This window comes from Procambarus clarkii, chromosome 22, assembly GCF_040958095.1.
Source record: "Procambarus clarkii isolate CNS0578487 chromosome 22, FALCON_Pclarkii_2.0, whole genome shotgun sequence".
Lineage (NCBI taxonomy): Eukaryota > Metazoa > Arthropoda > Malacostraca > Decapoda > Cambaridae > Procambarus > Procambarus clarkii.
The window spans coordinates 10,303,522-10,329,519 of NC_091171.1; the positions used below are offsets into that span (position 1 = coordinate 10,303,522).

Consider the following 25,998-nt stretch of genomic DNA (forward strand, 5'->3'; position numbering starts at 1 on the left):
AATACTGGAGGGACAGGTCCCAAATCTGTACAGTAAAATAACAACGTACTGGAGTGAACGATATGGAAGAAAATGCTGAATAGAGCCAGTGAAGAGCAGTGGTGCCATAGGCACAATCAGAGAATACTGTATAAACATCAGAGGTCCGTGGCTGTTCAACATCCTCCCAGTGACTACAGGTATAAGAAATATTGCTGGAACAACCGTGGACATCTTCAAGAGAAAACTAGACTGTTTTCTAAAAGACTTTCCGGACCAACCGGGCTGTGGTGGGTATGTGGGCCTGCAGGCTGCTCCAAGCAACAGCCTGGTGGACCAAACTCTCACAAGTCAAGCCTGGCCTCGGGCCGGGCTTGGGGAGTAAAAGAACTGCCAGAACCCCATCAACCAGGTATCAAGCAGGTCCATACACTTTTGTCCAGGTCATCTTGAAGGGGCAAATGAGCTTATGCTAGTTTTAACAGATTTTATAATATGTTTATATTATTTGGAGAATTCGTTTGACAGCTTCAGGGCTCTAGTTATTTTGAACCTAACAGTGGTCTGTATTGATTCACAGACCTGGATGCTTTCCCAGTTGGGTGGCAGAGTGTCGCCTGCTCTTTGTAATTCTGTGAGGGGAGGGGGAAGGGGAGGCCAGGATCTTGCTCTGGTGCCCGATAGGTCAAACAGAACTACACGGCTGATGTGGCCTACTAGTTAAAAGCCATCTGAGCAAGATAGCTTCAGGGAGTCTCAAGGGGCTGAGGCATTTCATTACATTCAACAGTGGTTGAAAGTATTCTTCATTTGGTAAAGTGGTTGATCAAGTACTGTATGCCAAATCTGCAGTATACCTGCATGCCTTTATTGGGGGGTATCAAAGCTTGGTGGGATTTTGTTTGTTATACTCCAGGGGCCAGATTCACGAAGCACTTACGCAAGTACTTACAATCGATAACATCTTTCCTCAATCTTTGACAGCTTTGGTTACATTTATTAAACAGTTTAAAGCATGAAAACTTCCCAATCAATTGTTGTTATTGTTTTAAATAGCCTCCTGGTGCTTGGGAGCTCATCAACTCTTTAATCATTATAAACAAAGCCGCCAAAGATTGAGAAAAGATGTACGGGTTCATAAGTGCTTGCGTAATTGCTTCGTGAATCTGGCCCCAGATGGGTAGCTTGAAGTAATACAAAGGGAGCAAAATTTTCTTATATTCAACACTGAATTATGTTATTTAAGTAAACTTATTTGTCCATTTTACTTTTTACCATTCAAACATTCCAGGTATAGAGTTTCTTCATTCGTTGCCAGCATTTTATTGCTCCTTGTGTGACACTTTCATGAGGAACATAGGAGAAGCAGTGAAGCACCCTGAGTCCAAGATCCATGTTACCAATTATCAAGTAAGTTATTTATATATATGTTAGTGCAGTACCAGTGGCAGGTTATTACTAACTATGCTCAATACTTAAATATTGTCCAGGGTAGTTGGTTTATTATGGAGAATTAAATGTTGGCTTAACTTGTATAGTTTGGCATTCAAATACAACATTTTGATGGCATTATATTATTATAAAAATGGTATAAAACTGTTTCTTGGAGGGCTTCTGTGGAGGCATCCTATTGCTACACTACCAACTTGGATAGCTCCATTGACTTTGAATCACACCAGGCACTAGAGTCATTGTAAGCCTACCAGGGGACCAGAGGATAAATCCTGGGCCCCCTCTATAGAGGTACAGGAAGTTGAAGATACGAGATTACTCAGACCAAGAAAAGGTCACCAGAAATGTAGAGAAGAGTGAAACAAAGAACAGCAAGGTAAACACAATACAGAAAACAAGATCCCAAAATGATCCACATGGTCTTTTGGCAGTTCACCTGTAAGTAGTGGCTGGCCACCTTGTTACTGGATCGTCACCAGTCATTAAGGCTGGTGTGACCTGACAACAAGTCGTTTCCTAAAAGTTCTACCACTTCCACCCAACCATTTGGGCTGGACGGTAGAGCGACAGTCTCGCTTCATGCAGGTCAGTGTTTAATTCCAGACCGTCCAAGTGGTTGGGCAACATTCCTCTTCCCCTGTCCCATCCCAAAGTCTTATCCTGATCCCTTCCAAGTGATATATAGTCATAATGGCTTGGTTCAAAATGTATAAAAATGTAGTCATTTGTAATGTGTATACTGTATAGGGTAAACACAGCAAACACTATGCTACATGTGTGAATAATATGCGCACCATATTTTTCAGCATAGTGATGTTCCACTCATTTGATTATATCAGGTTTAAAAAATTACACACTATTGAATAATATTCTAGCAAAAAAAAAAATTGAAAGACAATGAAATAATTATGAAGAATTATTTTTGCGGCAACTGCTGTCCCACAGAGTCTTCACTGGGGCTAGCATCTCTGAGCGCTTACTCACTCAGCACCCATAAATTGCTTAACTTTTCTGGTCCATCATGGCCAAAGTATGTCACATACAATATTTTTTTCTGGGGGAAGCCCCTACGGCTCCCCGGAACTTACCAGGCTGATATACTAATGTCAGACTTTGGCATCAAAGTTCTTATGGTCCTTCCGGGAACCACAAGCCAGAACTTGGATCCCCCTAGAGAGGCAAGGGGAGCATTAGCTTATAGAAACCCCCGTGTGGTTGGATGCATTCTAGGTCTGCCATCAACCGGGTTAGGCACCCAGAAAGGTAGGCGTCCCAAAACAAACCCCTATTCTGGTGAAACCGAATGAGTGGATAAAACTCCCTAAACAAAAATGAGCAAACTAGTATGACATCACCCGTCATCACCCCGCTCTCTGTGCAGCTCCCCCCTCCCCAGGAGGGGGAGGGGGTAGCCCCAGACCTGCCATGCCGGCTATCCACACCTCAGTTCTTCAGCTGACGCTAATGGTACCGGTTGTGTGCTCCGGCTCCAGTGGTTGTTTCAGCACTGTACCTAGAGTGTGGTGTCTGTCTTCTAGGTGGTGCATGAGCCGGGAGTGAGTCTCCAGTACTCGGGCTGCATACGCCTAGGGTTACTTTCCCTAGGTGCCCTGTAAGTACTCCCCTTGAGGCTTGGGGCTACCTTCCACAAGTTCCTTGGGTCCTGCTTCTGCTAGGCCGTTTGCTGCTCGGTTTTGGCCACCCTTTGTGTGATAGGGGATTCTGTCTCCCTTGTTCGCCTTAGGGTAAGGGGCAGTTTGCACTGGCGGGGCGCAGGGTGCTGCGCAGCTTGTTTTCACCAATCATAGCAGCCAGCTCTGTTCCGCCTGGGTACGCTGTACTCTTACAAAGAGTTTTTTTTTTTGTCTACCTGGTGGGGGCTCTGCCTTTGGTTCTTTCCCCATTTGTGCTGGGTTCTCTTCCTTCTTCCGGTGGTTTCCCCTGCTTGGTCCCCGTAAGTGTACACGTCCCGGGGGTTCAGCTCTTAGAACGTTGATTTTGGTAGCCATGGGCACCGGTTAGTAGTACCCTGCCTGGGATTACCTGAGCGCGAGTCCTCTTATAGTAAATGCTCAGGACCCTGGGAAATCCCTACGGGGAGCGTGGGCCCGATGGATGTGGCCCCGAAATCCCCCCCCACTCTCTTTGTGCGAGTTCGAGGGTTGCTCTGTCCCCTTGTCTTAGGGGTGACTCGCTGTTTTGCCTCCGTCTGCAGCCTGTGGGGTCGGTGACACCTTTGGCCCGGAGTCCTGCAAGTTTTGTTCCTTGTTTGTGACTGGGTTACCCAGCTGGTTGTTTGCTCCCCGGAAGCCCCGAGGCTGCCCCGTTTTGGTTGGTGGTCTTGTCGGGTCCCCCCCCCCTTCCTCCCTACATCCAGGTCTTTACCGTCTGTGGGTTCGGGGTCGGGGCGGGGCTTCCATGGTTTTGAGACTCAGTTGGCCTCGGGGACTTCCCCTTACGGGGTAGCGACTGGGGCATTCGAGCCTGTTTCCTCCAGACTCTGTTGTAAGAGCTGCCAGTGGGCTTCTTTCCTTAGTGCTTTTCACGGCTGTCCCGGTTTTTTCTTGAGGCTGGGGCTTTGGGGGACAGCTCAGCCCCGGGGCCTGCCAGGTGGGTTCCCGGGGTTGGGGTGGGGCTGACGTGGGGGCCTCAGGCCCCGTTGGACCCCGCCAAGATTTTTCTACCCCCTCTGGGCGGGGCTTGCGGTTGTGAAGTGGGGTTTTTTCCTTCCCCCACACAAGTACTTGGGCATCAGCCCCTCTCCGGGCTCGGTTCCTTGTCCATTATGCCCGTTGCTTCTGTCCTGTCGGTGGGTGCTTTTCTCTGTTTTTCGCCCCTTTTTTCCGGGACAGGACTTCTCCGTCATGTCCCCCTCTTCTTGGGGTTCTGCATGACTTTTGGTCTTGAGTGCGACTGGGTTTTTCTGTACCTTCGTCCGTTGTGTTTGCTTCTATGTGTTCCCGAAGGTTCGGGAACGGTTTTGCTCCTTCCCGTTTTACTGGTACGTCTGTCGTCATTTGGTGGGGCTTCTCTCCGGTCCTTTCTAGGGCTTGTTAGTCCTATTCCGGGCAGCTTCTGGGTTTTTGGCCTTCTTGTTCTTTTCTTCATATCTCTTCTCTCCGTGCTGTGTCACGGCACTGCTCGTTTTTCATCCGTTCTGGTCCGGGATGCTGGTTTGGGCTACTTGTAGCCAGTTGGGTTCTTTGTCGCCATGTTGGGCTACTGGTAGCCTGCTTGGATTCCGATTCGGTTTGTTGTTTTCCTTACATGGGTCGGCTAAGTTGGCTCCTGTTCCATGAGTTGGTCTGTTTCTTTAATGGATTGCTCGGGATACGACCTGTTGAGCCACTTTCCTCCTCTGTTGTTGGATGGAGTAGGATGGACTTGTGTAGCCCAACCTGTTGGGCTGCTTTTCTTTCGGGTCCTGCACATGCGTCGTGTGAGTTTGTTTTGGTTCAGGGCGGTGTGCACACGTGCTGGTGTTCTGCGTCAATTTTCTCTCGGGGGGTTTCGCCTCTCGCCCTTATTCTCCAGTCCGTGCCCCGTTCCTCTTGGGGGTGTTCTGGAGTGCCGCTATGGGGAGGTCACAGGGTTTTTCCCTGTGATTTTGGGTGGGGGCGCCTCCTTCGCCACTCCCCTCCTCTTCTCCGTCATGAGCGGCTCTGGCCTGCCTTCCGCGGGCGGTGCTCCCGGTTTTTCTCTCCTACGGGTGCACGGTACCCTGGCCGCCTCCGGCGGCTCTGTTCTCATAGGCTTGGGCCCTGGCCCTTCAGCGCCTATGTTCTGCAGGTGAGTTGGTGCGGTCTGGCGTCTCCTTCGTCCTGACCCTGTTTTGTTTTTGGGAGTAGAAATGGGTGTACATACGTACTTGAGAACGTAAAACATACAAACCGAGATGCCTGCTGTAGGGCTATTGGCCCATACGTGGCAGCCCTTGTTCTCACCGCCCACTTCCTTCCTCGGATCACAGGTGACTGCAGGAGGCCTCTTGGGCCATACGAGGCGGCTCCTGACTGTAATGTACTCATCCTGTCCCCTCTCCTATGCTGGTCCTACCATGCTTGAGTTCGGGGCCCCGCCTCCACCTTGTTCCATGAGCAACGGTGGAGATGCCTGTTCCGTGGTACGTTTTCCTGTGTCGGGGGTGTTATGTGCTCACCTAATTGTGCTTGCAGGGTTGGGCTCTGGCTCTTTGGTTCCGCCTCTCACCTGTCATTCGCCTGACGTACGGGTTCTGAGCCTCCTGGGCTCTCTCGTCTCTACACTTGGGTCTGTGCATAGGGTCAGCCCAGGTATGGGCTGCCTAATGTGCCTCATCGCTGCCTAATGTGTTCCATCTCTTACCTGTGACACTGCACACATTTCTTCTTACGTCCCTGTGTCTCGGTTGGGTACTTGGTTTCCACCTGTGTCCCCTTGTTTGTGTGCCACCCGTGTTACATTTTATCTATATCTACCCTGTCAATTCCTCTGGGAGTGTAATTACCTAAGTGTAATTACCTAAGTGTAGTTACAGGATGAGAGCTACGCTCATGGTGTCCTGTCTTCCCAGCACTCTTTGTCATATAACGCTTTGAAACTACTGACGGTCTTGGCCTCCATCACCTTCTCACTTAACTTGTTCCAACCGTCTACCACTCTATTTGCGAAGGTGAATTTTCTTATGTTTCTTCGGCATCTGTGTTTAGCTAGTTTAAATCTATGACCTCTTGTTCTTAAAGTTCCAGGTCTCAGGAAATCTTCCCTATATCACCTCTTTTTCTTCTGTCTTCTACTTTTGGCATATTTAATGCCTCTAACCTCTCCTCGTAGCTCTTGCCCTTCAATTCTGGGAGCCACTTAGTAGCATGTCTTTGCACCTTTTCCAGTTTGTTGATGTGCTTCTTAAGATATGGGCACCACACGTGTAATTACCTAAGTGTAGTTACAGGATGAGAGCTACGCTCGTGGTGTCCCGTCTTCCCAGCACTCTTTGTCATATAACGCTTTGAAACTACTGACGGTCTTGGCCTCCACCACCTTCTCACTCAACTTGTTCCAACCGTCTACCACTCTATTTGCGAAGGTGAATTTTCTTATATTTCTTCGGCATCTGTGTTTAGCTAGTTTAAATCTATGACCTCTAGTTCTTGAAGTGCCAGGTCTCAGGAAATCTTCCCTGTCAATTTTATCAATTCCTGTTACTATTTTGTATGTAGTGATCATATCACCTCTTTTTCTTCTGTCTTCTAGTTTTGGCATGTTTAATGCTTCTAACCTCTCCTCGTAGCTCTTACCCTTCAGTTCTGGGAGCCACTTAGTAGCATGTCTTTGCACCTTTTCCAGTTTGTTGATGTGCTTCTTAAGATATGGGCACCACACAACAGCTGCATATTGTAGCTTTGGCCTAACAAAAGTCATGAACAATTTCTTTAGTATATCGCCATCCATGTAATTAAATGCAATTCTGAAGTTAGAAAGCATAGCATAGGCTCCTTCCACAATATTCTTTATGTGGTCCTCAGGTGATAGTTTTCTATCTAGAACCACCCCTAGATCTCTTTCTTTATCAGAATTCTTTAAAGATTTCTCACATAATATATAGGTTGAGTGGGGTCTATGTTCTCCTATTCCACATTCCATAACATGACATTTATTAACATTAAATTCCATTTGCCAAGTGGTGCTCCATATACTTATTTTGTCCAGGTCTTCTTGAAGGGCATGACAATCATCTAAATTTCTTATCCTTCCTATTATCTTAGCATCATCAGCAAACATGTTCATATAAATCTGTATACCAACTGGTAGATCATTTATGTACACAATAAACATCACTGGTGCAAGAACTGAACCCTGTGGTACTCCACTTGTGACATTTCTCCATTCCGATACATTGCCTCTGATTACTGCCCTCATTTTTCTATCAGTCAGAAAATTTTTCATCCATGATAGAAGCTTACCTGTCACCCCTCCAATATTTTCCAGTTTCCAGAACAACCTCTTATGTGGAACTCTGTCGAAAGCCTTTTTTAGGTCCAGATAGATGCAGTCAACCCAACCATCTCTTTCCTGTAATATCTCTGTGGCTCGATCATAGAAACTGAATAAATTCGATACACAGGATCTTCCAGATCGAAAACCATACTGTCTGTCTGATATTATATCATTTCTCTCCAGGTGTTCTACCCATTTAGTTTTGATTAGTTTTTCCAATACTTTCACTATTACACTTGTCAATGATACAGGTCTATAATTGAGGGGGTCTTCCCTGCTGCCACTTTTGTAGATTGGAACTATGTTAGCCTGTTTCCACACGTCTGCTACGATTCCTGTACACAGGGATGCCTGAAAGATCAGGTGAAGTGGAATGCTGAGCTCAGATGCACATTCTCTCAGAACCCATGGTGAAACGCCATCTGAGCCAGCTGCTTTGTTCTTACTGAGCTTCTTTAGCATATTTTCCACTTCATCTCTAGACACCTCTATCCGCTCTATGTTGTTCTCAGGAATTCTTATTGTGTCTGGTTCTCTGAAGATTTCATTTTGTACAAACACACTTTGGAACTTTTCATTTAATGTTTCACACATTTCCTTTTCATTTTCCGTTAATCTGTTTCCCATTTTCAACCTCTGGATATTATCCTTTACCTGCAATTTGTTGTTTATGAATTTGTAGAATAGGCCCGGTTCTGTTTTACATTTATCCGCTATCCCTTTTTCAAAATTTCTTTCTGCCTCTCTCCATACTGCTGTATAGTTGTTTCTCGCATCTTTGTATCGCTGGTATGTTTGGGGGTTTAGCCTCTTCCTATACTGATTCTATTTTTGTGTCTTTTGGTCTCTTGCCCTCTCACAATTTCTGTCGAACCAATCCTGTTTTCTGGCCCTGCATCTCTGTTTTGGTATAAATTTTTTTGTGCCTTTATCATATATTTCACAAAACTTGACATACATCTCATTCACTTCCTTGCCTAGCATCAAGTCTGTCCAATTATACTCACTAAAAAAAAAAAAAACGAAAGCCGTCGTCACCCAGCTGTGTGAGCGTCCTCCACGGCATCGCAGTCCGGAGTTCCACCCAATATAAGGAGAGCATTCTTATTTTTTTACTCTCTGCCAGTTGGTCATCACAGAACATGGCGGCTCCGAGGTCAGTGATCAGCGGGACTAGCGAAGAGTTCGCTGCATTCCTCAGTTAATAGCATTTATTAAATTAATGTGGCTTTGGGTGTTAGCGAAGAATTGAAATGATATTTACAGAGGCTGCGAAATGAGATGTTAAAGTTGAATACATTTTTTTGTAGGAAAAACAAAGTTTTGTGTGGTGACGTTTTGCTGCGGTTTTGATACTGCGGCTGCGTGTGGGGGTATTGTTGTGGCGTTTTGTTCGGCCCTTCCGTGCTCCTTCTGGTGCCTTCCTTTTTTTTTTTTTGTTCCCTTGATTTTTCTGGGGCTCTCCTTCCTTGCCGGTCTTGCTGTGCCGGGCCTGGCTTTTCCATGTTCCTTGGATTCTCTGTCCTAGCCTCGTTGTCCTCGCCTAGTTGTGCTGGCTGGGGATGAGCTTTGACTCTTCATCGCCCCTCACCTATCATTCGCTTTCTGTTCAAGTTCCGGAGCCTACTGGGCTCTTATCTGCACTGGGCGTTGAGTGTGGGGTTGGCCTCCGCCACTTCCCTTCCTCGTGCATTCCTCTCGTCTTCCTGCTTCACTTTTGTCCCTGGCCGCTGGTGCTGGGGTGTTTCTGCTGGTCTTTTTATCATTTCCTCCTTCACACTGTTGTGTGTTTTGTTTGTGCCTTTTGGTCTTCCTGTTGCCGGGTTTGGTTACCTGTATTCCTGGCTTGCCTTGCCTGTTGTTTTTTTCAGGGTCTTGCGATGTTCCTTCTCTGGTGTCTCACGTCGGACCTGTGGTTTCCGGTCTCCTGGCGAGCTTGCTCGCGTTGGGAGAGTTTTCTGTTGGGCAGACGTTCCTTCTCCTTCTTGCCAACTTGGGCTTCCGGCTCTGCTTCCTTGGTGGTCGCACCCGAGATCTTCCTGCGGCTCCGCCTCTTCCTAGGCTCGGATGACCCTTGGCAGGGCTGATTACGTTCTGTCTCGGGTATCTCGCGTCCGTTGGTGGTTAGGTGGCTTCGTTGTTGGTGTCCCACCTGTGTGCTTCTTGGCGGCACTATGGGGTATTTTGGCGGTCCTTCCTTTTCCTTCTGTCCCTTCTTCGGTGGCTGCGTTTGTTGGTGTCGGCTTGGCTTTTCTGCTGGGGGTTGGGGGCCGTCGACTTGCCGCATACTGTCGCCTCGTTTTCTGTGGCGCTGGTGGAGCCGCTTCGGCTTGCTTTCGGACTTTAATTCGCGCCGTTCATAAGCTGTCTCATGCTTGTTTCACCTTCAGCCTGTTCTTGCGCCGCTTAAGCTGTCCTGGTCGTTGGACAGAGTGCTCTCTTTTCTTTCTTCTCCTCGTTTTCTTGTGGCCCCTTTGGTTCCGGTTTGTTTTTCGATGGGTCTTCTCCGGTTGGCATTGGCCTCTGGGGGTCGGGTAGGTGAGCTTCATGCTCTCCTCCTACGCAAGGGTTTTCTGCTCCTTTGGTCGGGGTGATCGGTTTTGGTCGTCTGCTGCCTTCTCCTTCTTTTCTGGCGGAGAATGAGATTGCTGCTTTCCGGAGGGGTCCCTGGGTTGTTGATGCTTGGTTGGTAAGGCCGGGGGTGCATTTTGTTTTTATCCGGTTTCGGCTCTCCGCCGTTATTGGCACTCCACGGCTTCTGGGTCCGTGGACGCGCTTTGGATTGCTCCAGTTCCGTTCCTCCCTGTTAGAGGGTGCGGGTCTCCCAGGTCGTCCGCAGGGTTCTTAAGGCTCTCCTGCCTGCGGTCTATCTCCGTGCCCGTGACATCCGCAAGTTCGCGGCTCTTGCTGCCGTCTTTGGTACTGTGTCCTGGGAGTACATTCGGGCACGGGAAATTGGCGGTCAAACAGGGTCCTTGGCTGTTCGTTACCTTGTACACGTTCCTGGGCCCAGTCGGGCCTGTGTCGCTTTGGGTCGGCGGATGCGGCCTGTTGTCTCGACTTCAGGTTGAGTAGTGTGCGGCGACCGCCTCCCGGGTCAGTCCCTATTCTTTTCCTCTGTGGGTAGTTAGCTCCGGGGAGCCGTAGGGGCTCCCCCCAGAAAACCAGCATTGAATGTAATGAAATGCCATTTTTTGGGCGAGTCCCGGAGGCTCCCCAGATTCCCTCCCTCCCTCCGGTTGGCGGTTTTTCGCATGTTTTGACATCCAGCCTCAGAACTGGGGTGTGGATCGCTGGCATGGTAAGTCTGAGGCTCCCCCTTCCCCCTCCCGGGTAGGGGGGGCTGCTCAGACAGCGGCGCGACGACGGGTGACGTCATACTAGTTTGCTCGTTTTTGTTTGGGGAGTTCTATCCACTCGTTCGGTTTTTGGTTGCAATTTTCACCAGAATAGGGGTTTGTTTTGGGACGCCTACCTCTCTGGGTGCCTAACCCGGTTGATGGCAGACATAGAATGCTTCCAACCACACGGGGGTTTCTATAGGCCATTGCTTCCCTTGCCTCTCTAGAGGGGGGGCAGGTTCTGGCTCGTGGTCCCCGGTAGGCCCATAAGAACTCCGTACACATGACTGATGCCAAAGTCTGACATTAGCATATTAGCCTGGTAAGCTCCGGGGAGCCTCCGGGACTCTCCCAGAAAATGGTGTTTCATTACATTCCATGCTGTTTTTTTTCTGGGGAGAGCCCCTTTGGCTCCCCGGAGCTTACCAGACTGATATGCTAATGTCAGACTTTAGCATCAGTCATGTGTATGGAGTTCTGTGGGCCTATCGGGGCCCACGAGCCAGAACCTGGCCCCCTCAGAGAGGCAAGGGGAGCAATGGCCTATAGAAACCCTATTATGGTTGGAAGCATTCTATGTCTGCCATCAACCGGGTCAGGCACCCAGATAGGTAAGCATCCCAAAACAAACCCCTATTCTGGTGAACGTTTTGCTACCAAAAGCCGAAGAAGTGGATAGAACTCCCCTAAAAGAAACGAGCAAACGAGTATGACATCACACATCGCTGCATCGCTGTTTGCACAGCTCCCCCCTCCCCAGGAGGGGGAACGGGGAGCCCCAGACCTCCGTGCTGGCTGTTCACCCTTCAGGTCTAAGGCTGATGCTATAGACAACGGTTGTGTGCTCCAGCTCCAGTGGTTGTTTCAGCACTGTATCTAGTGTGTTGTGACTGTCTTCTAGATGGTGCGTGAACCGAGAGTGATTCTCCAGTACTCGGGCTGCATGCGCCTAGGGTTTCCTTCCCTAGGTGCCCAGTAAATACTGCCCTTGGGGCTTGGGGGCGACCTTCCAACGGTTCCTTGGGTTCTGCCTCTGCTAGGCCGTTTACTGCTTGGTTTTTGGCTGCCCTTTGTGTGCTAGGGTGTTCTGTCTCCCTTGTTCGCCATAGGGTAAAGGGCAGTTTGCACTGGTAGGGGCGCAAGGTACTGCACAGCTTGTTTTCACCAATCATAGCAACCTGCTCTGTTTCGCCTGGGTAAGCTGTCCTCTTGCGGGGTTTTCTCTTCATTTTGTTTGTCTGCCTGGTGGGGGTCTGCCTTGCCCCCTGCATAATGAATACTCTTCCTTCTTCTGGTGGTTACCCCTGCTAGGTCTCCATGAGTGTACATGTCTCAGGGGTTCAGTTTTTAAAAGGTTGTTTGGTATTGGGGCACCGGTTAGCAGTACCCTGCCTGGGTTTTCCCGAGCGTGAGTTTCATCTCAGGCCCCAGGGAATCCCCACAGGGACACGTGGGTCCAATGGATGTGACCCCGAAGTCCTCCCTCGTTTTGTGCGAGCTTGAGGGTTGCTCTGTCCCCTGGTCTCAGGGGGTGACTCTCTATGTCTTTGCCTCTGTCTGCTGCCTGTGGGGTCGGTGGCACCATCGGCCCAGAGTCCTACGAGTTTTGTTACTTGTTTGTGGCACGGTTACCCAGTTTTATGCTGACTATGCGGGTACAGGCAGCACAGGCATTGCACATTGAGTTTAGGTGGTGGCAATGCGCTAGGTTGTTTGCTCACTGGAAGCCTCAAGGCTGCCTCGTTTTGGTTGGTGTGACGGGGCTTGGGGGTGTTGGTTGCTTCGGTTTTGTTTCCTTTCGCGTCCTCTTGTCTTTCCCCTGTTGTGGTCTAGTTTGGTCCCCCCCCCCCCTTCCTTCCTGCATCCGGATTTTTACCATCTGTGGGTTTGGGGTCGGGGCGAGGCTTCGATGGTCTTGAGACTCGGGTGGTCTCAGAGAATTCCCCTTCTGGGATAGCGACGGAGGCATTCGAGCCTGTTCCTCCAGCTGTGTTGTATGAGTTTGCCAGTGGGCTCTTCCATCTCCCTTAACCCCAGGAGCTGGCTCTGGGGAGCCGGTCAGCCGAGCGGACAGCACTCTGGACTTGTGATCCTGTGGTCCCGGGATCGATCCCGTGATCTTGAGATCTTGAGATGATTTCGGGGCTTTTAGTGTCCCCGCGGCCCGGTCCTCGACCAGGCCTCCACCCGCAGGAAGCAGCCCGTGACAGCTGACTAACACCCAGGTACCTATTTTACTGCTAGGTAACAGGGGCATAGGGTGAAAGAAACTCTGCCCATTGTTTCTCGCCGGTGCCTGGAATCGAACCCAGGACCACAGGATCACAAGTCCCGCGTGCTGTCTGCTCGGCCGACTGGCTTCGTGCGCCGGCGAGAAACAATGGGCAGAGTTTCTTTCACCCTATGCCCCTGTTACCTAGCAGTAAATAGGTACCTGGGTGTTAGTCAGCTGTCACGGGCTGCTTCCTGGGGGTGGAGGCCTGGTCGAGGGCCGGGCCGCGGGGACACTAAAGCTCCGAAATCATCTCAAGATAACCTCAAGATAACCCCACCTCCCCAACCCTGTCTCCCTTAACCCCCACCTTCACAAACCATCTGTTAACCCCACCTCCCCCAGCCCCAGCCCCCACCTCCTCAACCCCACCTACCCCATCCCCATCTCCCTCAACCCCACCTCACCCAACTGCACCTCCCCCAACCCCACCTTCCACAACCCCCCCATCTCCCTCAATCCCACCTCCCCAACCCCACCTCCACACTCTCACCTCCCTCAACCTCACCTCCCCAATCCTACCTTCCCTAACCCCACCTTCTCCAACCCCACCTCCCCAAACCTCGCCTCCATGACCCCCCCCACCTCCCGAAGCCTTACCCCACCTCCCGACACCTCACCCCACCTCCCGACACCTCACCCCACCTCTCAACGCCTCACCCCACCTCCCAAAGCATCACTCCACCTCCCAAAACCTCACCCCACCTCCCAAAACTTCACCCCACCTCCCAAAACCTTACCCCACCTCCCTAAACCTCACCCCACCTCCCAAAATCTCATCCCACTTCCCAAAACCTCACCCCACCTCCCAAAAGCTCACCCCACCTCCCAAAACCTCACCCCACCTCCCAAAATCTCATCCCACTTCCCAAAACCTCACCCCACCTCCCAAAACCTCACCCCACCTCCCAAAAGCTCACCCCACCTCCCAAAACCTCACCCTGCCTCCCGAAACCTCACCCCACCTCCCGAAACCTCACCCTACCTTCCGAAACCTCACCCTATCTTCCGAAACCTCACCCTATCTTCCGAAACGTCATCCCACTTCCTGAACCCTCACTCCACCTCCCAAAACCTCACCCCCCACCAATAACCTAACCCTTTCCAGCAGACATTCACTGTAACTCGAAACATCTGTCTCATTCTGTATCTTTGATGGTTTATTGTTGTCTGTCACATTTAAAGCACTACATTGTGCTGTGACGGTTGGCGTCTCAGCTGACTCATGGTCAGCAGGGAGCCGGTCAGCCGAGTGGACAGCACGCTGGACTTGTGATCCCGTGGTCCTGGGTTCGATCCCTGGCGCCGGCGAGAAACAATGGGCAGAGTTTCTTTCACCCTATGGCCCTGTTACCTAGCAGTAAAATAGGTACCTGGGTGTTAGTCAGCTGTCGCGGGCTGCTTCCTGGGGGTGGAGGCCTGGTCAAGGACCGGGCCGCGGGGACACTAAAAAGCCCCGAAATCATCTCAAGGTAACTCAAGATCTCAAGATGATGAAAGATTTCTATGTCATTCACCATAGTTCCTGAGATACCCTATCACCCGCCCTGAAGCAAAAAGTCTTATGTGAGAGATTGACAATGGGAATGAGGGCACCTTTATCAAGCACCACAATTAGATGGTAGGGAAATTAATAACCTATCACATCTTCCAGCCACCTGAAGGGTGGTTCCTGGTAGGATGTGACATCCCATTGCCACTTTAATAAATTTAACAGAATGTGGTGGGCAACTTTGCTTTGTCAATGCATGTACCCAACATGACCTCTTGAGTGTGTCTGGAAGAGACTTAAAAAGTAATTTTGGGTAGTGTGCGTTATATTTCTGCTTCCTCTTAATGGAAGCCACAACTGGGGAATGGTCGATCATCTCCACTGGGTAGGAAATCTGTCCCAACTGCAATCTGCCAGTTCCTTGCCCCTTTTTGTGCAGACAAGGAGTAATCAAACCATAAACAAAAAATCTGTACCCATGAGGATGTCCCCAGGAAAATCAAGATTCTCAATGATCGTACATGTATGAGGTTGCAATTCCCCATTAATTTCAAAGTTAATGGTACCTTGACCCAAGACATCAATCTTTTCCTCATTTACTGCTGTTAACTTTTTCTCACTACGCTTAAGGCATGCATCTTTAAATATGCTGAAGGCTGACTTTTTAATTAGAGTTGCTTGACTTCCGGTGTCCACAAAACTGTCAGTCTGACACCTTCCGCCTTCACTTCAAAGGTAGGCCTACCATCACTAGGCCTACCCCAACCTAGACCTTTCAGTCCTTTGTTTTTACATTCGGACAATTCATCCATATATGTCCGCGCTTTCCACGTGAATAACACGCCCGCGAGTTCCTGTTGTTACCCCGTGCAGGATGGCCTGAAAGTGCAACCGTGGTCGGTTTCTTACTTGACAAACCCGCTCTATAGTCATTGCCCCCCCCCCCTCTTCTTTCCATACCGCCTCAACGTATGGGAACAACTGAGCCCCATTCCTCTCCGTTCTCATGCCTATGTCCCATACTGTGGTGATGTGTTGGACGAGTTCCTTGAAACTCAATAATGCCCCTTCCACAAATATGAATGGGCCCATTCTAGTAGGTAAAGCCCTACAGACCAAGTGTTTAGCTAAGCATTCTGCCTGACCCTCATCGTACCCTAGTTCCTGGGTAAGGTCGTCAACCCTACTCATTATCAGGGTACCAAAATCTTTTAATCTCCCGCAGTCTTCCCTCTTAAGAGACCGAATGTATAATTGAGCCTCATCTGCCGGAACTTTCTCTTTATACTTGTCTCTAATCGCCTGGACAAATTGAAGCCACGTCGTTAGGTACCGAAACCCTTTCAGCCTCGCCAGTGGACTAGCTATGTCCACGTAAACCCCTGTTGCAAGAATAATATTTAATCCATCATTTGGGACTGCCTCCAGCATTGCGCTCATTTTCCACAACCAGTCTTCCACTTGGCGGTTGAGTTCCACCTCGTTGGATGGCAACTCTGTATCTATGAGTGTCGGTAGGGTCATCTTTGGAATTAGACTCATAATTCCCGGTGTGTCGGAAGAAAAACTACTGGAATTTGATGACCCCGGGGGCAGGATAAGGTGGCCGAGAGTTGCTAGGACCGAGAAGGGTTGGTTAGATGTGGGAGTTACCCCAGATTGAGGTAGGACTGGGTTGGCTTGGGGTAGGTATTGGAATTGAGGTTGGAATTGGGCAGTCTGGGATTGAGGTTGGGAATGGGTTGTCTGGGGTAAAGGTATTATTGGGGTGGCTTGGGGTTGAAGTAGGTATTGGGTTGCCTGGGGTTGAGGTTAGGAATGGGTGGCCTGGGGTTGGTATTGGAATTGAGGGTAGAAGCGAGTTGTCTGGGATTGAGGTTGGGAATAGGTTGTCTGGAATTGCGGTTATTGTTGGAAGGATTGGAGTTGAGGTTGGTATTGGTGTTGTGGTTGTGGTGATGGCTGAGGTGGATGTCGTGATTGTGGTGATAGTTGAGGTTGAAGTTGAGGTTGTGGTTGTGGTAGTGGATGAAGTTGATATTGTGGTAGTGGTGTTACTTGAGGTTGTGCCTGCTGTGAGTCTGGTACATGTTGTTCTAATTGTACGGGGTTGAGGGTCTTGTACCCTACTTTGCTGAGCGGGACGCCATACCACGAGAAATGACACACCCTGTCCGTCACCCTGTAACCCCTGTTGGAATGGTGTCAATGTTGTAGGGGAAACCCAAGAGGGCCTTCCCCCGTTCTTGGGATGAACCCACTAAGGATTCCCCACTCATATCCACCACCGTGTCATTACTGGAGTGTGAAGTCCCTCTAGACTCCTCAGTCACATTCAGGACACGTGTCACCGTCGCCCTCGTCCCACTGAATCCCCCTGTAACGTCAGCCAGGCTGCCTGAGCGGTCTACCTGGCTCCCCATAATATCAGCAGGGGTTCCCTCTAAGCGTGCACTCCCTAGGGCCCTTACTGACTGGGTCCCATCCGGGTTAAACATCCTCCAAATTTTCCGGTGCACCATGATTCTTTTAACCACCATACACCTTACACACAAACCCGGGTTCCCACTACAAATGAGATTTTCACAATAACTAGACTCAGAACTTGTCAACCCAATTTCCCCCCAAAATTCTCTGAATTTCTAAAAATAAAAAATTAAGTTGATTATTTGTGAGAGTTGTTTAAGTTAAACCAATTGATGAAGGAGCACACACTGCACTATTACCAGATTCTGAAGGAATCCTTGGTCGCTTTACTTGAAACTAAGTTGCGTACTTTCTATAAGAATTAAAGAATATTACTTTTATAAAACTTTAAAGAAAAATAAATTAACTATCATGCCGCACTCATGATGGAATAATAATGATAATACAGTACTGGACTCGTATACTAGATAAAATTGAAGGGAACAGAGTGGCCACTGACTCTGTTGATGGAGCATTCAGCCGCGATAAGACACAAGTCCCTCGTTTATTTGCTTAAACGCTTAAAAATCAAATTTGTATCTCCGAAGTAAAACAAGGTTTACGTTAATAGTATGCTCTAATGAATAAAACTGACACCTGAGACATGCACTTGTCTTACTAATTTGAATTTCCACCAAAAAACTGTGTTTCTACACAAACTGGACTCTGAAAATTTTATATCACCAATTCTTCAAAAATCTGCTTAAGTGGCAAAATTCACATTACGATTTCCTGATGTTAACACAATAATTATGTTACTGACGCGGTCGAAAGGATAACAATGACACATTGGACATCCACTTTACACACAAATTCGAATTTCTCTCAAAATCCGAGATTCTGGCTCAACACTGGACTTAGAAAATTTTCCACAACACAATTTTCCTCAAAAAATTTCTTAACTTGGCAAAAATCTAATTACTAATTCCTGATGTTAAGGCCATCCTTACGTTACTTGCATGCACTAGAGAATAATACTGGTCCTGGAACGCTCACTTGACATGAAAATTCGAATTTTCACCAAAAATTCAGATTTTAGGCAAAACTGGACTAACCCCTTAACTGCGCGGCCTCCAAATATGACACCCTCCCAGTGCGCAGGAAAGGGGGGTCCGTAAGTTCGTGCGTGATGTCATCATTCCCTGGTCGCCCGTGACATACGCCCCCGGGGTTGGTTGGGCACTCTGGACAGGATACGCAAGTTGCCGCAAATATATTTTTGTTCATTTTCTGCACACAGTTCCAAATACATTTTATATGCTTTTACATGCCAATCCTATGTATAATGAACACGTACACTATATTATGGCAGTAGAACATCCGTACTGTCCGAAGACACTGTGTTACGTGCATGACATGTGTGTACACATATCCGGCACATATTTCCATTGTAGTATGCTAATTTATGTATATATACAGTCTATTTACACACTATACACTATCACACACTATATACATTCACCATAAACACACTCAGAACTCCGCGAGTGTCAGCTGCCACACCCTCACTCCTCCAACATCCAGTCTCTCCTTCACTCCTCCAACATCTTACTCGCCAACATTGCTCCTCCCACCATACTGTTATTGTGTGTATTACACTATTTACACATGTTATGTATACCTATCTACATGTTTTATTCACCAGAACTATGCAAGTAAGCCGGTATTGTGTCCAAACTTTACAGTGGCCACCATACACTGCATGAGAAATCACACAGCAGCCAGCAGACAACACTACGATTACATCACCTCCCTCACCAATATAGCTCCTCCCAACATATTCCTGTTGCTGTTACTACACTATATACACACATTGTATATACCCATGTACAAATGTGTTCACCATAGCAAACCACTAAGCTAGTATGATGAGCAAAACAAGAGTGGCTGCCACACAGTGAGGCTACCTCGATTCTCTCTGTCGCTCCCTCACCACAATTACTCCTCCCACAATACTACGCACGTATGTACATGGGTGTATACACACACATTGCATATACCCATGTACATATGTGTTCATCATAGCGAACCACTAAGCTAGTATGATGAGCAAAACAAGAATGGCTGCCACACAGTGAGGTTACCTCGATTTTCTCCCTCGCTCCCTCACCACAATTACTTCTCCCACAATACCACACGCAGTGCTTATTATCACCACAATCCTGCTGTTATCACAATACTGGTCACTAAATCCTGTAAATACATAATTGACCACAAGTTTATTTTGTAAAGGAACCGAAGAAGTTGTTTGAAGATTCCTAGATGGACGAAATAATATTGTGGTGCTGTGGCTAGCACTGTGAACATCGTGAACAGCATTGAATCACTAATATTTGAATTAGTGATGCCCATATGATGCAATGCCTGTACACAGTCATTATCACACTCAGGCTCTTCTTGTAATACTATCATGGATAAATAAAACAAGTTATATGTATATTTTGACATTATTAGGTGATGCTGTGGTCACAAGCTGACCAGCAGTGCTGTGAGCTCATGCTGCGTGCGCTGGCCATGGTTGCTCACTCACTACTGAGGCTCTCACACCTGGGAATGTGGACCACAATTTTTTTTAAAGATGGCGTTTGTTTACAAGAGCACTGAGGAAGCTGATGTGAACCCCATTTAGCCGCGGGAGTTTTGAATGGAACATGAAAAATACAAATACCCGGAGGCGCGTAGCGCACCCCAGATGTGGGCCTGCAGGCGCATTGCACAGTTAAAGGGCTAAGGATTTTTCCAACCAAATTTTCCGAAAAATTCACTTAATTCTAAAAAATTTAATTCTACGTTCCTGACTTTAAAACTAGAATTACGTTACTGCCACAGACTAAGGAATCATAATGACATTTGGACATCACCCTGAAAATTAATACAGTATCAGCATAATATTTTGGATTGGGGACAATGGTAGTTTGAAAATTTGGACAGCTCTCTATGTATTTTTGGACAGCACTCTATGTTAATGTTAATTTAAGTTATCACCACAATATCCTTGCAATTTCTGATTATTAATATAAAAATCACATATTAAAAATGATATACTGCATTTACTCTTAAACATAAATTATATGTCATTAATTTTCATCTCTTTTTGTGCAGGTACATAGAGAAAAGAATCCTCTGCACGAGTCAAATTTCCTGAAGTCAAAAACAGCTGCATATGTAAAATATATCCGAGAAGAGAAACAAAGAGTCCGTGAGGCACAGCGGAAAGCAAATGACAAAAATGCATCTGTTGACTTAGAAGGAATGTTGTTGAAGCAGGTAAAAGAACAAAGAAATAAAGAAAAGTCAGATAAGGAAAGAAGGGATGATAAAAGAGCAACTGAAGCAAAGAAAGAAAGAATTAAAGACAATGGAAGCATTAGAGGTGCCTCACAAAGATCTGGGTGTCAAGATGATACAAAGTCTGATAATCTCAGTAGCAGTGTTAGTTTGGAAAGACGATCTGATGAGAATCAGGTTCTGCTGCAGAATGATAACAAACTTAAAAGGAAATTGATGGATGACATACCGAGAAGAGGTAAGTCACTGAAAACTGATCAGATTTATAGCAACTGTAACAAGGAAAAAAGTGATACAGTCAAACAAGAATTATCTACAAAATGCAAACAACCACAAAAACCAACGTGCGTTAAGCAAGATATGTCTCCGCAACTACAGTATTTGTTAGCACAAGAGACCAAAGCTGCAACGAGCATAGTGTCTTCTCAGGAGACAAAAGCTGAGCGTAAAGAAGAGAAACCAGGGGATCTAGTGGCTTTATTGGGTTGCCAGAAAACAGAAATTGGTGAGGAAACTGAAAACAATACTAACAAAACACAAAAACAACTACCATCGAAGGAGGACAATGAACACACCAGAGAAAATATTAGTACACCAACACTGAATGAGGTCAAGGATATATCATCAACAGAGCATGTCAGTGAACTGAAGAAGCCTACTGTAAAATTTGAAAAGAATAGTAAGTCTATAAATTTTAAAATGGATATCTCTTTGGAGACAGGGAATAAGGAATCTTCAATAACTGCTTATACTGCTGCACCACTTGCTTTAGATCTTCTAAGTATCCCATTACCTTGTCAAAAAATAGTTGTTGACACTTCAACATCATATAATATTCCTTTACCACCTACAAAACAATATGAACCAAAAACTCGAAAAGGTTTACATTTGTCAGTGCCGTCGGGAACTGCAGAAATGTTTATTCATCAACATAATTTTTCTGAAAGTGATGCCAAAACTATGACAAACTTAAAAACTAATTTTCCTAATGAGGAAACAAAAGTTGAGATTGAGGCAGATAAAATGAAAGATCTAGTGGCATTACCAGTTTGCCAGGAAACAGAAATTGTTTCTAAGGAAAATGAAGACAAAATTAACATAGCACAGGAAAAACTACCTCTGGTACAAAACAATAGAGACACAAGAAATACATTAGTATCAAATATTACTAAGGATGGCTCATCAATAGAAACAGTTTGCTCTCCTCAAGAGCATGTCAGTGGGCTCTTTACTATAGAAGAAAGGATGAGTGACCCCGATGGTCTCAAGATCCACGTGTCTCTGGAAACAGTAAATAAAGAGTCTCCTGAATGTACTGCAGCATCTACACTGCATGCTTTACAGCTTCAAACTATCCCATTATCATATAAAAAAACAGTTAATGACACTTTCCCACCATCAAGTATTCCAGTGCCAACTAGAACCAAACAAGAAACCCAAAGCACAGAAAATTTATGTCTGTCATTACCTAAAGATGATACTTCAGGCATTTATGAACCTAAAAACAAATCATGTGTGTCTGTGGCTGTAAAATGTCAGTCACTGATGCCATCCTCTAAACAAGGTGTGCTTGATCATAGCTCAAAAAACTGGAGCATTATCAGCAGTAGTAATGGGGGTCCACAAAATTCATCCTCTGGTATCATAGAAAAATTAAAGTTACCACTTTCATCAGGAACAGAAAAAGTATCTACTGGTGAAGCAGACCTTAACATTACTCCTACACCAGGAGTAGAAAATGAGGGCCTCAATTGCCACTTGACATGTAAAAATGATGCAGTTTCCTCAGTCATGATGTTACCAGATTTTGAACCAAATTTTGTTAAGCTTAGCTCAAAAGTATGTAATGTTGGCAACAATAACCAAGAAGATATTGCAGTGCAAATTCCCATTAAGAGTAAAACAACACTTGAAATCCCTCTTCCATCTGGTACAGAAAATGAGCTGTGTGTCCAAAATATTTCCTGCCATGCCCCTCCATTAGAAGTAGCAGAAAGTATATCATTGCAGAGGGATTTAGATAAGCCAGGTGCTATTTCTCAATCATATATTCAAAAACAAAGTTCAAAAATGTGTAGTTCAAGTAGTAATAGTAAAAGGTTAGACAAGTTTTCCATTTCACAATCAAGTGAAGCATTGCCATTAGGTATGGGTCACCCACAGTGGTCAATCCAACGGGCATCTGGACCCATAGCTGTTTCACTTGCTAATGATCTTGTGAAGTGGAGCTCCTCACATCATACAGAGAAAAAGAAAACACCACCACCTCCAAGCACAGAAAATTTGATCGTCAATGAATTAGATGATGTGCCTGTTGAACTTGGAGAAGCTAGTATGGAATTAAGTGAAGACAGTGAAAGTGAGAGTCTGGATGAAAAGAGAGAAATAACCCCACCACCGCCTGGGACAGAGTCAAGTTCTGAATCTGTAACTGCTAACAACACATCTTGCCAAAATGTAAGTTCCAAAAGCAGTCCATTACCTTCTAGTCTGGAAAATACAGAAAATGTGCACAATATGCAAGATGGTGCCAAGCTGTTTCCTCCTTCAGATGTTAGTAGTAAGGACAACATGTACTTTGTAGAGGGAGAGAAATATGCAGAACTTCCTTCACAAGTTCATCAAGAAAATTATGAAACGTTTGTTCCCCCAGAAAAGATTGTTGTAAAAATGACTTGCAGCAATTCATCCAGTTCTGTAGATATTGTTTCTCACCTTCCTGTTGGGGAACATTCTTCATTACTTCATGACCAGAATGTGAGACCTGATTTAAAAGTTCAAATATCATCTGATGTTAAAATACCAGCATGTAAGCCTGATTTAAATAACCTTCCAGTTACTGATGGTGTATCAAGTTCAGTTCAGCACATTAACACCACGGAGGTGTGTGCACTTGAAGTTATTGATAAGGACAAAAATCTGAAGGCTCCTGAATTTCCCACCCAAAATTTATCTTTAAGTTGTGGCAATAGTGATTCTGCTAAATTTGATTCTGAATCCTTGAAAGACAATACAGCAAGTATGAATTATGAAGCTAAGAATAGTACAAATGAATCTGTAAAACATGGAAGTACAGACACAGTTGGTGAAATTCATGGTAAGAAAACTGAGATTAAAAATCTAGTACATGCAAAAATACCTGTTACTGAAAATATTGGAGAATATGCTGAATCTATTTTATCTCCAAATACAGTTCAAAAGCCTAAGGAAAATTTGTTTAATAACAAATCAGAGTCATGTAACAATTTAGAATTTGTAAAAGGTTTACATGCTCTCTCTCCTAGTGCACAATATATGGATAAAAGCTGGAATCAAAAGTCTGAAAATTCCCAAATCACCAAACAGGATATTATTCCCACAGATATATTGAAGTCCTCATCTGAAGTTACTGAACCTGATCAATTGACAACTTGCAAAGAAGATGGAAGAATTAAACTGGATATAATTGCATTAAAAAATAACTCAAAAAGTGCAAAAACTGAAAAGTTTGAAGTTCATACAGAGGAAGAAGTCAGGCAATATCAGTGCACTCATGATATTACTTGTACAACAATGGAAACTCCAGCTGGTGATCAGGAAGAAATTAAAGTGGAGGAGCTTCAAATATCTAAAATATCTAATGTTGCAAGTGTTGATCACGAGAATAAAATGATGCAAAATATTGAAAAGATTTTAATATCCGCATCTATGGCATTGGAAGAGGAACCCATGATAGAATCTTCAGTGCCCTCTCTTTCAGCAGTATCCACAACTACAGCTTTAGAAGATGAGCCACCCGAAAACCTACCTTCAGTTTTATCAGTATCTACTATTATAATTTTGGAAGATGAGTCCCCCAAAAAACTACCTTCAGTTTTATCAGTATCCACAGCAACAGCTATGGAAGATGAGCCCCAAAAAGAACCACTCTCAATTTTATCAATATCCACAGTAACAGATTTGGAAGATGAGCCTCAAAAAGAACTACACGTACCATCAATTTTATCAGTATCCACATCAACAGCTTTGGAAGACGAGCCCCAAAAAGAATTACCTTCAATTTTATCATTATCCACAGTAACAGTTTTGGAAGACAAGGCCCAAAAAGAACCACTTTCAATTTTATCAATATCCACAGAAACAGCTATGGAAGATGAGCCCCAAAAAGAACCACTCTCAATTTTATCAATATCCACAGCAACAGATTTGGAAGATGAGCCCCCAAAAGAACTACACGTACCATCAATTTTATCAGAATCCACAGTAACAGCATTGAAAGATGAGCCCCAAAAAGAATTACCTTCAATTTTATCAGTATCCACATCAACAGCTTTGGAAGAAATGCCCCAAAAAGAATTACCTTCAATTTTATCAGTATCCACAGTAACAGCCTTGGAAGACAAGCCCCAAAAAGAACTACCATCAATTTTATCAGTATTTACAGCAACAGCTTTGAAAGACAAACCCCAAAAAGAATTACCTTTAATTTTATCAGTATCCACATCAACAGCTTTGGAAGAAATGCCCCAAAAAGAATTACCTTCAGTTCTATCAGTATCTACAGGAACAGCTTTGAAAGACAAGCCCCAAAAAGAATTACCTTTAATTTTCTCAGTATCCACAGGCACAGCTTTGGAAGACAAGCCCCAAAAAGAACTACCTTCAATGTTATCAGAATCCACAACCATAGCTTTGGAAGAGAAAACCAAAATAGAACTCTGTTCTTTCTCATCAACATCCACAGTCACATCTTTCAAAGACGAACCCAGAAAAGATCTATCTTCTTTCAAATCAGAATCCCCAGTTGCATGTTTCGAAGAGGAACCCAAAGTAGAACTATCATCTCTCCTAACAGTATCCTCAACTATACTTTTGAAAGAAGAGGAGTCAAAACTAAAACAGTCTGTTGACGTTTCTGAAGTAAATACCAAGGAAGAAGAATTTGATAAGAAAATACAAAAGCAGGATCCAGAAGAAGACATTCTTAGAGTGAGGCAGACTTCTAGAATAACAAGAAGCACTGTCAAAACAAATGAATCATTTAGCACGAAACGGCCAACTCCAAGAATGGCATCAAAAAGTGTAAAACGAGCAGTGAATTCAGAAAGGAGGAGTAAAGTAGGTAAAGTAAGAGCAACCAGAGCTACAGTATCTGCTGTCTTTGAAAGAGAGAAGGGTAAATATTGCAGTAAGGTAACCTCAAAAAAATCAGAGAAAGTGATGCGTGGAGAAAATTTACGAGAGGAAGATTGCAACACGTCTCAAAGTAGTGAGGTAACTGAACCGTCAAAAGTTGTTCAATTGAAGGATAAAACTGAGAAAAAGCAGACAGCTTCAAGGAGAGTTACTCGCTCCAACCCAGGAAACGGGAATGAGGATATAAAATAAAATTCATGTAAAGCTAAAGTACCTGTTCATAAAAAAATCAACTAACAACTAGCAACAAACACACTTTTAATTTTTAATTAATTTTTGAAAGATTTTTTTCAGTGTCAGAGTAGTTAATAAAATGGAATGCACTAGGCAGTGATGTGGTGGAGGCTGACTCCATACACAGTTTCAAATGTAGATATGATAGAGCCCAGTAGGCTCAGGAATCTGTACACCAGTTGATTAACAGTTGAGAGGCGGGACCAAAGAGACAAAGCTCAACCCCCGCAAGCACAATTAGGTGAGTACACATCTGAGAGAGAAACAGTAGTAATAAATGCCATTAGATCTGCCTGTAGCAGTAGAAAGGCAGCGATTGCTGC

The 25,998-nt window shown here is 45.6% G+C and overlaps 1 protein-coding gene across 1 annotated transcript in view; it reads left to right on the forward strand.

Moving 5' to 3' along the window:
• The window catches only part of LOC123757359 (microtubule-associated protein futsch), a 212,998-nt gene extending 187,222 nt beyond the window's left edge, over positions 1 to 25,776 (forward strand). Inside the window, exons 7-8 of the mRNA XM_045740927.2 lie at positions 1,271 to 1,389; positions 20,081 to 25,776. Of these exons, the coding sequence (XP_045596883.2) occupies positions 1,271 to 1,389; positions 20,081 to 25,633 (5,672 nt within the window). The 3' untranslated portion in view covers positions 25,634 to 25,776. The remainder of the gene's footprint in view (positions 1 to 1,270; positions 1,390 to 20,080) is intronic.
• Positions 25,777 to 25,998: the final 222 nt, after the last annotated feature.